General features: G+C 41.2%; 1 protein-coding gene across 1 annotated transcript; it reads right to left on the bottom strand.

The window, feature by feature from the left end:
• Positions 1-5885: 5885 nt before the first annotated feature.
• Positions 5886-12943, bottom strand: igf2b (insulin-like growth factor 2b). The gene is made up of 4 exons (XM_085359052.1): positions 12758-12943; positions 11733-11883; positions 8956-9137; positions 5886-7634 (listed from the first exon to the last, which is right to left on the bottom strand). The coding sequence occupies exons 1-4, from the start codon at positions 12830-12832 to the stop codon at positions 7395-7397; spliced, it is 648 nt and encodes a 215-aa protein (XP_085215178.1). The 5' UTR covers positions 12833-12943; the 3' UTR covers positions 5886-7394.
• Between the last annotated feature and the right edge of the window lie 313 nt (positions 12944-13256).

Here is a 13256-nt window from a genome sequence, read left to right as displayed (position 1 = left end):
GTTGTTCAAAAGCTCATAATAAGTTCCAAAGGGATTTGTGCATGGTTTATAAAAATGGAGAAACATGTTGAGCAGAAGTTAGCGAAGATTGTTTTCCTGCTATGTTGTTATTTTTATTTTCTTTTGGATCAACAAATCTTTTTTGTTTTGTTTTTTGTTTCATGCCATAAAATCTTGGAATTTCCTCGGCAAATTTCCTCATCAGTCTGTGGAGTTCCTTTTAGCTGGTAGTCCTTTCAGAGCTTGTGCTGCTTAGCGCTACCTGAACAGAAATAATTTTGCCAGCCACTCCAGCAGAGAGTCTTCCAGCAGAGTTATTTGAAGTGAGGGATAGGTATGGATCATGGCCTGCCTTGTAATTAAGAGAGATTGCTATTTTCCCCTCAGAATGGGCTCTCCTATCCTGATCTGTAATTATATGTTGTTCAAACATAGCGGGGAGTGTCCCTGGTTATTGTGCTGCCTGGTTTATTGTGCCTCTACTGCCACAACAAGTGCCAGCATTGGTGATTGTCTGCCTTTAGCTTCTTTTTAATTTTTCTGTAACAGTACAGTGCAAAAGAATTCCTTTTTCTCCCACACTTTTTCACCCATCCCGCCTCTAATGTTTTTAATGAATCTTGACAGGAATGCATTACCTGCGCACGCATGTGTGTGCATATAGTTGCGGGTAGTGCCCCGGTGACCTCCACATACTGACATTGACATGCAACAATGATGAATGCGCTGAGAAAGCAAAGTAAGGACCCACCTGGATAATGTTAAAGTTAAAAACTCTGAAACTTTAAATGTTCCAAGATGCTGACCTTGTTTAATTAAGTGCAGCGTTTCGCTTTTAAATCTTTACTGCCACCCACTTCACTTTTCCTGCAACACCTCCAATTAATTTAAAGTCTTTAGCGATACAAAAATGAATAAAATTGATGAAGGCAATCTTAGTTGGGGAGTATGGATAACACGCACTAATTTTGTTTGTGTGAAAATACAGATAGTTTTACATCCTTAAAGAGGCTGTAGAGTGTAACATTTAACCCCTGTGAGTAAGTATAGCCCAGGCAGAGTCTGCACCACACACAGAGTATATTTAAGTGTAAAGCTGTGACCCCCTTGTTTTCCAGTAAGAGGAAATTGTCATGCAATGACCCAGTGACCACAATGGAAACCACTTCCCCCTTTGTTTTGATTTTATATGGCTTAAACCGCCTCATTTCCCATGTTCAGGCCCTGCAGTCTACAGTCCATCACATTTTGTCACATCCACGTTGCTCTTCTGTTTCTGCCATCTATGACCTTTCAGTGTTTGTTGACCAAGACACCAAAAGCCTCAAAATTGCAAAACTTTACAAATGTTGCACTCAAAACTGTCTATGTTTAGTGTGCGAGTGGGCTGTATGGATCATTCTCATGGTTTTTAAGTGACCATTAGACAAAGACGGAAGACAAACACTGAAATTGTGGAGTTGTTTTTCTCTCCCCATATAGCTCTTTTTTTCTTTCTTTTTTTCTTTTTACCTCGTCACACCCCCAAAGTTTTATTTTACACTTACAAACTCTGATGTAGTCTATATCAACTGAAAAGAAAGAGAAAAAAAGTCAAGACTTATGACAACAAACTATACAATGTAAACAACATAAACAAACACACATGATCATGAAGAAGACCTGACCTCCTTCTCTTCTCCTCACATAGTTTTACTTTGGAGAAATTCCACTAAAACTTCCACTTCATTGTTAATATGTCTGAACCTACGGTTACATAATTAGGAAAGCTTCGTCACAGCTCCTGGTTGATTAGGAATCAACAATTAGGTAGTTTTGTGGGGCGCTGACGAAACACAATCCCCTCTTTATACTCAGCCTCTGCTGTAACCACCTCAGAGCCAATGCAAAGATACAGATTGAATTATGTTTTACATTACCAACTTAAGCTCTTTGGGTGAAAATTAGCCAAATGACTATCTTTCTGTGTCATTATTGACAGAAGAAGTGTTAGATGCTTGTAACCATAAACACCACACACAAGAGTTTTGATACAGTTTGTCCTGGACATAGCGCTTCTGTGGTATGACCCCCTTTCCCTCTAATTCTCCCTCTCACTGTCTCTTCCTCTCAATCTCGTTGCCTTCTCTCCATCCTCTTTTCAGTCCACAGCAATTAGAGAGACAAAGTGGGAAAAGAGGAATGTGTGAGCATGCTTTGTGAGGACCGAGAGAGGGAGTACAAGGGAGAAAGTGAGCGATAAAGAGAGAGGGAGAGATGAGAGATAGAGGAGGAGAGGAGAAGAAAGGAGAGGAGAAGGCCCATCTTAATTGGCCTGTGTAGCCACGCTGGGCTGTGATGGTCTGGGCTTGCCAAACCCTGTGCCTCAATACTTGGCCTGGCCTTACATGCATCCCGTGCATCCGGCCAACCACAACTAACTCTAGTGTGCTCTTTGGCAGTTTCCAATGTCAGGCCTGGGAGAGTTGTGCCACCCACATCTCCACTCCACAGTTCAGGAGGCCTCTCTGTTGGGGATGGATACGTGGGTTTGCGTTTATGGCATATTTGTCTCCACCACTTTTATGTTGAGGTGGCAATTTTTGTGCTGTCTCTATTGTTTACTTATTTAGGATAATTTTATAGTGGCAATATGTCCCAGCTCCAGATTTAGACACAATGGTATGTTTAAATTTAAGAAGTTAAAAATGCCCTTGCTGAATTTACATGCATACCTCGGACAGATGGGAAGAAAAGCTTTGTTCTGTTCTATGTAACAAAGGGATTAATACTCAATAATGAAATCATTAATGAAAATGCAATTTCTTTCAGCTCTACTGCAATGTCTCTTTCTAGACTGTGCTACACTACTGCAGTATAGCCTTGAATAAACTTGACACCTTAGCCTTAGATGTTTTGGTTTGACTGGTGTCTTGTGTTGCTTTGGATGCTGAGGAGCACAGTTCCTGCTTTAATATGTAAACTGTAAAGAGTCATCCTGGCTGCAGGGAACAAGTATGGAGCAAAACATGTTCACATCGTCGCAACGAGCCACGCTTCAGAAACAAAACATTTTTGATAGTATATGTTTCCAGTGTTTTCCCCTGTTTTTTGTGGGGGAACAGACTCCTTAGTGGGGCAATAAGGTTTCATGAGACAGGCAAAGGTGATTTAATAGAGCGATTTATGACCATAAAACACAGAACATGAGCTCCTCTACATTAGCCCACCAGCTTCTCCACTTTGCCAGAAGCAACACATGTGCATCCCATCATTGTAAGACAAAACTTTGCGCCAAAGCCAAAGAAAAATAGATCCTCCACCTATGGTTGTAAAATTCAAAGTCTTTGATTCCAGCCTGAAACACTGCAAAGAACTTCAATAAACTGTTGAACAAAGATAACCCCTGTGCCCCAAACTGTTCCATTCTGGGAACAAAGATAGTATGTTGTAAATCTGCCTGGCAACAGACATCTCATGGGTGGGTGTGTGTATGCATGTCAACAATGAAAGGTTGGGCCATTTACAGAATATGCATGTGATAATTTGAGACATGTTGGTTACTAAAATAGGCTTCTGAAGGGGAGATTACTCCGGTAGTTGGCAAGCCACTGGAGGATGGATGGATAGATGTACAGATGGGTGTGCCAAAGGCAGTGAGAACAGGTCAGGTTTAGTGTGGCATGCAGAAGGAGAAGGTCTGAAGAGCAGGCAGATTGAGAGAGAGAGAGACAGAGAGAAGAAAATGGTGTGAGTGAGAGGAAGAGAGTGGGTGCTAAAAGCAGCTGGAGATTTTTGCAAGGCCTGAAGATGTAATAAATCATTTATAGGGTACATAAGGTTTAACCGATATAAAGGGATTTCAAAAATGCACATATAAAGAAAAATGTAAGCACACATCCAAGGCAGGCAAATGTGCAGAACAAAGTAGTAAATCAGCATTGAATGTTTGATAAAATGTTTTTTTATTGATATTAAAAATGAAAGTACATGAATTGTGCATTTCGGACGTCCTAGCGTGCAGAGGTTAAATCAATAAAATACACACAGGCTGAGTGATCTACTGACACAGAAGAAGTTGCCTTTGCTCAGCAAGATATTTCTTCATATTCAGCGAAAAGAAGTGGTTGTCTTCCACGCCATTCATAAGAACACTAGAGTAGCCTGTTTGAACATTACAATAGTGAATGAATGCAGTCCTAGCAGGAAAATATAAAATAAAATATAAAATATTATAATAATATCAATAATAATAATAATTGCACTGCCTGCTTTGTTGCACAACTGAAGTAGAATATAATTAGAGACAAGATGCAGCCTTGATAATTGAGATCTCTCTGACAGAAAAAAGACAAAGTGTTCTCTCGACTCTACACCACAATATGGCAACTATCCATTGAGTCACCGTTTCATGGGGTGATGCATGACACAACAGAGGAGGAAACTGTGATAATGTGGCACAGGATGACCTTGCTTCTGACATGGGCTTCAGTGGTTTGTTACAGAGAACTTATTATTGTGGCCAGGTATGGGTAACAACCTCAGCTCACCTTCCACAACAAGCTTATCTCTTAAACTCAGCAACGATTCCACTTCTCCCTTAGAGAGCACATTTTTTTTCCTGAGTGCTTCAGAAATGTTTCAGCATGATAGCCCTTCAGTAAATGCATAATGGATGCATTAGTGGAAGATTGTGAGGGATGAATCCCGAACCCCAAACACACATACCAATGCAAATACAGATGCATATTGATGATGCACAAGATCAAGATATCTTGATGATGTACAGAGTCACTGTGCTATACCAAAAAGAGACTTCGATAGATAGATAGATAGATAGATAGATAGATAGATAGATAGATAGATAGATAGATAGATAGATAGATAGATAGATAGATAGATAGATAGATAGATAGATAGATAGATAGATAGATGGTCTCTCTTTGACAGACAGTGACTTTCAAATGACCTTTGATGTTTGCTAGCATCACACCAACGTTGGCATGAATAGGATGACTTGGTTATGTGTAATGCAAACCCACAACTCCACGGCTGAGTGGACACTTATGGCCTCATGACCCAACTAAGAGTATCAGTGGGACTGGCACTGCATTAGATGTTCCTTAGACGATCATAGGACACCATGCACACTTATAAAAACACAGTTTAATGAAGGACTCGTCATTCCCCCTCCCCTACCATCAATACTAAAGTGGCTTAAAAAACATAGTGGGTTTGAGTAATATCCATGTTGAACAGTTATTTCTCTTTTTTTTCCAGCAATGAAAAAGTTACTCATTGATGCTTTCATTTTCTCAGACAACCCTGACAGGCTCCTGGAAATCCATGCAGACCAACAGATTAAGAGTATGTGCCTATTTTTGTGACATAACATGCCTAAGCAATCCAGGCTATGCTGCTGTTAAAATATTAATTTAAAGGACTATGGCAAATGAAACAGGAAAAAAACAACATTTTTGGTACAAAGCATCTACAAAAAAAAGCCTTACAACTCCAATTGGAAAACAGAGATCATACAAAATAAATCTAGCAGTTGAGCATCAGTGCTACGTATATTATTTGGACCAATTTTTCAAATATATTTTATAACAAAATAAATAATGCCTTTATACAGTGCCCTTATTTGTATTTCAACAAACGAACAAAAAAGCTTGGCGGCTCATTACGCAAGGTACAGCTCAGACTAAAGGAAAATAACACAACGTCCCTGGAAACTAATAGTATATCTATATATCTATATCTATATATATATCTATAATGAATGTCTATATATATATATATATATATATATATATATATATATATATATAGATATATATATATAGATATATATATAGATATATATATAGATATAGATATATATATAGATATATATATATACATGTAGACGTGTATATATATAAATATAGTTTCAAGTATTTGTTTTCAGGCAAAAGCATGTGAATACTACTGATATACAATAAAAATAAAATGTTAGTTGACATTATTGCTGTTTTTTCCCTTTCTTTATAACTGTAAAATAACATCATAACAATAAAAAAAAGCCTAACTTGGAAAAACAGGAATGTCACGGTACCAGAAACTGACAGGGTTTTCCTTTTTTTTTTTTCATTGAAACATTGATATGAAAAAAGACAAAAAATAAAATATAATCATCATTATCCCACTTGTTCTTAGTCCATGCCATGTTACTTCCTGCCAGAACAGTCCACAAAGCCATGGCAAACAGGAAGTACTGTCCCCAAACTATAGTACTGTCCCAATCCAGGTGGTCCATGGTGTCCCGTATGTGTCCCCATAGTGCTCCATGTGTCCAGCAGCCTCAGAGGGACAGGAGGAACAGGGACTTGGTCTCGGATCATCCCTTGCTGCTTATGCTGGCAAACTAGTAAATAGCAGCCGCTAGCACTCACCATGAGCCTAGATGCCAACACAGCCCATATTTTTCCTCAGTGACTCTTCCCCCTTGACATTGCCACTGCCAGGAGCTCCCCCATATCCTTTATTTTATTTAAAAAAAGTCACACTTTCCTTAAAACGGAAAGCTTTAATTATTAATTCAAAGAAAAAAAAAACGTGCTTTTCCACCTCTTCTTTGAGTCCATTCCCAAAGCTAGCACCATGACATTTTTTTAAGCTACACGTTCATTGTTCATAAAAAAATAGTGCCATTTTTTTCTTTACTTTGACGTAATCCGTGGCAATGTGCAATTTTGCAGACTCTTTTCTGCTTTTTGTTTGTGATCAAAAGGTGCTGGAACAGGAATCTAATTTTATAAAATAATTCCTTACAGTGTGGAAGTCCCTTTATAGGTAGAGGTGCAAACTAAAGAACTAACAGAGATTTTCTTTTCGCCTCAGGAAAAATGATGTGGAATGGATTCTTTCATGCAAGCAGCTCTTCACTTTCAGTTGTCTTCCACAAGGACAAAAAACATTCCGCTAGGTGTCCTCTTGACACTTGCAAACGACAGATCTCTTTCATCTTCTTTTTCCCTTCTCTTTTTGTCTTTTGCTTAAGGATCCACCTGAACCGCATTCAGCCGAATTGTTAACTTTTTGTTCGACATTTGTGTTTGTGCCTTTTGTATCAGTGACTGAAAGAGAGTGGGAGAGAAAGAGTTCAGACAGGAAGAATGTGAAGGCATGTCTGTGTGCCAGAGGAGGGTGGGCTGGTGGGGAGGGGGGAGTTCGGGGGGAAGGGGGGGCATTAGAAAAGGGCCAGGGGTTCAAGACGTAGTGGATATGTGCAGGGGGAGGGATTGGTGAGCTCGGACAGGGCAGGGGAGGTCAAAGAGGACTGCCACAGAAATGACGTCAGAGACAAAGCTATAATCCCCTAGTCTTTTTTTCACCCTCAAAACTCTTGTCTGTGCAAAGGGCTGGCAGCGGGCTCATTTGTGGCTGACAAAGTTGTCCGTGGTGAGCAACACGGGAGGCAGCTTGCTAGGAAGGCTGATCAGGGGCCTGTGGAAGATAGCCTGCTCCTTGGCTTTAATCTTCTCCGCGTGCCTCTTAAACTTTCTGGCCCTCAGAATGGCGGGGACACCCCTCCGGAGCCGCTGGGCCGCCTTCCTCTGCCACACCTCGTATTTGGAATACTTCACGGTCACATGTTGCTTCTTCGGGACTTCCTATTGTGGCGTGCGGGCGAAAATAGAGGAGAAAAGGGAAAAGAGGGAGTCAGTTCATTAGGGTGATAAGATATTGTTCAAGTGCTTATTACAATGGAGGAAAGCCTTGTTTATTATGTGAAAACATTCAGTCATTTTTGGGCCAGTGAAATGGAAATCAAATGTCATTCTTAGAGTGCTGAACGTCATAACAGATTCGCCTTGTCCTTGTTTTAGTTTCCTTGACTGGGAGAAGCTGTCAACAAGCGCCTAGTTCAGCCTCTTTAACATAATGTCAAAGGGAAGGGCGGTCACTTGTCTCATATACATATGAGGAGCCGGCACTCACTCAGCCACTCATTGAACTTTGTAGCCTTCACAGAAATGCATACAAACACAATTCACAAACTTCAATTCTTACGCAGAAGACTCCTTTAAACAATGCTAGGTGTTGTCTTGAGCACCAGGGACAAAGCAGGAGGGGTCGCAATGAAGCTAGAATTTATGCGTGAGTAGCCAGTGCTAGATCTGAATGGCTTGTTTTGGTCCTGCCACTTGAAGAGTGTTTATCCCCCTTCATTCACTCCAGGCCTTCTCAATAGCCCAAGAACAGCTGGCCCTCAGAGCAGGCTGTACCCATCAACTCTCCCAACACAGAAAAACTAGAGACATGTCCAAACTAAGTCCCTAACAGCCTTTTATTTTCGTTCTTTCTTTCTTTCTTTCGTTCTTTCTTTCGTTCTTTCTTTCTTTCTTTCTTTCTTTCTTTCTTTCTTTCTTTCGTTCTTTCAAATGCCTATTACTTTCCTCAGTAACGGTATTTATATCTATACATTTTTAGCAGTGTCATGCCACCAGTACTGATTTTATGAGCAGTCAAAACAAAAACATCTTTTTTAGGCTTGTTTAAAAGTTTAACTGGCTTTAAGAGGTCTGGCAAGCAACTGCTCTTGTGAATCCATTAAAAAGATCTGAAACTCTTCCGCATGTCTGTGACATATTTCAGAAGAGCTTTGGTGGTTCGGGACAGGCACAAATACATTTTGTCCACCATCTTACAGGACATATACGCACTTAACACACCCCCTTTTCCTGAATATAACGTGTTATGACTTTTGTGATGTTTTCCATGACTGTCAGCACTTTCTTTGTAAGTTGAGTGCTTTCCATTGGCCAATTAACTAGATATAACTGCGTTAGCATGGGTACACTGTACTCAAGAGTCAGTGACATAGGGGCTAGGCTCAGAGGTGAATGGGGGCACAGGAGATGGGAGGACAGATAGAGCTGGGATTAGCACTATTTCCCATACTGGCCTGTTGTTGTTGTTGCTTAGACGTACCTGTTTTAGTGCGGGCATCACCGGTATGACCTGTAGAGAGGTGGCTGACACGTCCCTTTCGGACTTGGCAGGTTTGGCACAGTACTGCTCCAGTAGGTTGAGGTCACAGCTACGGAAACAACACTCCTCTACAATCCCACGGGTCTGGGGGCGTCGGTTGTTACCCCTGCTGGTTGGCCTACCTGAGGAAAAATACAAAAAGGAGTGAAGACGTAGAGGTTAGGGACTGCAAACACAACATCAGTAATGAATCAAGGTTGTTTTTGCAGGATTACTTCGACAGTCATAGCAGCCCTTGGAGCAAAGAGGATAAAAGGAACTCTATGGCCAACTGCAACAAATCTTTTTGTTTGTAGAGGATAATCTGATTAGGGCTATCTGGAAGTCCTTAAATGAGTGAATACACAAGTAAACACCCTGTGCTGTAGAAACCAAAGGGGAGCAGCAAAGACATCTAAGCTCTCAGGTATATTAGGCATAGCAAAATATATAAAATGGAAAACTCTTCTTTGACCTTGTTCTCTGCCAAGTCAGCAGAGATAAATACGCTGAGGAGAGAGGAACAGTAGGGAAGTAGAGATATCAGGAGAAAGGGGATGGGTGCAGACAGGGAATGTGAGGGTCAAAACAGAGGTAAAGAATGCATAAGAAAAGAGGGCTAAAGCAAGAGAGAGAAAGGTATAGAAAAAAAGGGTTGGATGGTTAGCATGTTGCACAGGAGAACATTATCCACAATGAATAAAGGCCTTGTTTGCTGTCCTGTGACCCAAACAATGTTTGAGAAATCTCATGGGATGGCCAGATTTGATAGCAGAAGAAAACGAAAATGTGCTGTAGGGGGTGGGGGGACAAAGAGAAGGGAGCACATCTATGTTGGCCCAAATTGGATAACGATCTTCCTGATTGGTAAAGAAGCTGCTGTGGCAAGCAGCACACAAAGAAAACACCTTGATTTTCAAAGCAACAGCTAAAATTGTTTTTTTTTTCAGCTGAAGTGTTTGAAATCAGATTATTGAGAGGAAGGTGAAGTTATGTATGTCACAAACAGTGCAGACTGTGCGAACAGAGGCTTTCGCAGTTTAGGATTAACAGCTACCACAATGCTTCCTCAAACACTGCTTTACAATTACTCCATCTTCATGGAAGCAATGATTAGAATTGATGAGCTCTTCTCTTAGCCTGACATCAACAACCCCCCACCTCAACCAACTCATCAGTGTGGTCTCCTGGCCTGGGAACACTATTGCTGAGGTGACTGGTATGCCTCATGGGGTGCTATTACTTTACTGGTAAACAAGCAGCCTATTGTGTCGCCAGTGTGTGTGTGCCTTTGCAGTTCACCAGTCTTTCATATGCAATGAGAGGTATGGGCTGTAAGCAGACTCAGCAGAGAGAGAAGCCTGGACCAGGTCTTGAGACACACAGCTGGCTATAATCTCCCCCTGTGTGTATGCGCACGCGCTAGTGTGAGTGAGTGCGTGAGAAAGAAAAATAGCAAACACGCATACCACACAACCGCAGCACAGTCTCAGCTCTCCAAACCAGAGGTGGCAAAAGTACAGGCATTCTGTACTTAAGTAGAAGTACAGACACTAGTGTTAAAAAAATACTCCAGTAAAAGTTGAAGTACTGAAGCTACTTCTTTACTCAAGTAAAAGTGAAAAAGTACAGGCTCTGAAATTATCTCAAAGTAAGAAAGTAAAAGTAGCTCTTTGAGGAATATTTCTACCAGTTATTTTTGTGCAAAGCTCACTGAACCTTGTGTGATACTAATGTAATAATTAAATAATATTGGTAGATAGGAATGCAGAATTTCAGTCTGAATTTTAGAGAAAAAGGAGGAAAATAAAAAGTCTCTCTATTTTCTGTTGCCTACATTGTAGATGGTTTTAAACAGGAAAATGAGTAGGGAAGAGGTTAAAGTGGGATTCAGCAGGTGGGGGATCCTAAAATCGGCTGTAATGGCTCAGTGTGGGGGAAAGAGTCACAACTCACGAGAATTTCTATTGAGAGCTCCAGTAGATTTTCTTTGTGTACAGGCTGTGATTAGCTGATCTGTACTGCTGCTGCTGCTCTGAGGTTTACTGGTCTTTGCTGAATTCAACAAGATGTCAGCAGATGTTGCATAAATTGTCCTCGCTGATTTCCATCCACTGTTTATGCTGTCCTTATATTAGACAATATACAGTTGATATGAAGGTAGAATTCAGTGAATAAATCCCACCAGCTGCACTTGATGTAACCTCCCTCTGACCATGAGCACACAGCCACTGTGTACCAGTCACACATTGTTCTTTACTTAAAATCCATCACAGTACAGCAAACTCACCTGTTTGTCCTAAACAAGTTAAAAAAAAAAGAAACAAATAAAAAAAAAAACCTTCCAACTTTAACCACTGACTGTGGTACTCGCTTTTGCCTCTTTCATCTCTTTTTGTGCGACATCCACTGGTGATTAATACGCAAATGTGATTGCGGTTTGATGTTTGAAGGCTCAAAGACGTTAAATAATAACCACCGTCAAATGGATTAAAGCAAAAGTCGCTAGCTTGTTTTGAAAATGTAAGGAGTAGAAAGTACAGATATGTGTTTAAAAATGTAGGGAGCAAAAGTTTTACCTGAAAATTCTAATCGAGTACAGTAACGAAGTATTTGTACTTCGTTACTTCCCACCTCTGCTCCAAACAGATGTGTGCAAGCGAACAACAGAGAGATTCAACAGGCAAATGAGCATTCACACAGCCCATCGTGAAAACTTGTAATGCTTTGAAACCTACTGAAATAAAAGCCTCTGTCTTCACAGACAAACTGCAGCGCATCCACCAGTTCTCCCCCACACAGCGTCTCCGCCGAGGCCATTTCCACTACGTAGAGCGTCAGGGCCAGTGCAAAGAGCAGCGCGCGACTCGTCGAAGACATCCTCTTGACCTGCGGAATGAAGCATGGGGGTCACCAAATGTAGCCATGACATGCAGAAAGTTGTGGCATACAGAAATCATTAACGAAATAACAGTTAATGACATTTTTAAATACCATTTTTTAATCAAAATCAGCCACTGTTTTTTTTGTTTTTTTTTGTTTTTTGTTTTTTTTTTTTTCAGACGAAGAGGGTACAGTCTTCATCACAGGCTCCCGCTGTGTACGGTGTACGTGCTCAAATGTTCGACAAAGTAGAAATTCAGAAAAAGAAAATCATCTCAAATCATGTCGCAATATGCAGACCCACTCTTCACCTTCCCCGCCCGCTATTATCAGCTGCTGTCATGTCTGTCGCACCTGAAGAAGTGCTTATTCTGGAGGAAAAAACAAGTCGCCAGTATCACCAGCTTTCCACTCTTACACAACCCTCCTGAAGTTGCAAGGCCGGCTGCTCGATAGTTAACTAGCCGAAAACACCAAACTCAGCATATATTTTCCCTTTGCTCACCCCGGAATGAGCTCACTGACCCTCAAACCTGCCGCCCCCTATCTGCCGGTAAAAAAAAATCAGCTGTTTGCTCCGTGTCCACGACACCATCCAGGCGCGAGAAGACTAAAATTACTTGTTCTTTTTCTATCCCAAATGCCTCAAAGCTTCTCCTCGCCGTTTATGCATCTTGAACTTTCTCTGCTGCATACAAATCAAAAGATGTCCCGGTTCTCATACTGCACAAAACTGATGCGAGCACTGCATCTACAGAACCCGAACTGGTTTTCCTACTTATAAAACCAAGACAACTCCGCTATAACCCTGTCAGACGTCTTTCATTACGCACACGGCAGAGCCGGAGAGTATAAAACAATTTGCTTGTTCTTTGGTTACCTTCATTCGGCTGTTCTGCGTTCTCCGGCAGGTGTGGCAAAGTGAGTGATGTCCGTATCTTTGCTGGGTTTCCATGTCAGATGGCAGTAGTCAAAACGTTGGGAGTTATTTGGTTGGAGAAATTGCAGGTGAGTTAGTTTCCCAGTTGGTTAAACTATAGAGATGGTGAGTGAGAAGCTGTCCCAAAGACTAGGCGACAGGCAAAACTTCTCAGGGAGAGGTATTATATACTAAAGCACGCCCCTTACACCCACCCCACCCCTTGCTCCTCCTCTTCGCCCATGAAAAAAAAAGAAGGCCCAGAGACGTTTCATGAAAGTGCTTGAAGGGAGAATAAGAGGGTGAGAGTCACAAAATATGGAACACTTCCATGGGCATTTTCCACGTTTACGCACTGTAACCTACAATCACAATGTTTACACACAGGACGCAGACTGAACAAGAATAGGGGTAATTCCTTCGACTCCAAGAAAAATGTCAATGTCTCCGCCCTGCTGTA

The sequence above is a fragment of the Diplotaxodon limnothrissa genome, linkage group LG7 (genome assembly GCF_057381915.1).
Source record: "Diplotaxodon limnothrissa isolate DT_005_m linkage group LG7, D_limnothrissa_male_GT1.1, whole genome shotgun sequence".
NCBI lineage: Eukaryota > Metazoa > Chordata > Actinopteri > Cichliformes > Cichlidae > Diplotaxodon > Diplotaxodon limnothrissa.
Note: the sequence above shows the minus strand (reverse complement) of the source record. Positions and strands in the feature narration are given on the sequence as shown.

Bases quoted from the DNA above. Each gene is read 5' to 3' on its own strand.
- igf2b (XM_085359052.1), bottom strand. From the start codon at position 12,832: ATGGAAACCCAGCAAAGATACGGACATCACTCACTTTGCCACACCTGC. The intron at 11,884-12,757 runs GTAACCAAAGAA...TTCATTCCGCAG, and splicing joins CGCAGAACAGCCGAATGAAG to GTCAAGAGGATGTCTTCGAC. The intron at 7,635-8,955 runs GTACGTCTAAGC...ACGCCACAATAG, and splicing joins TGATGCCCGCACTAAAACAG to GAAGTCCCGAAGAAGCAACA.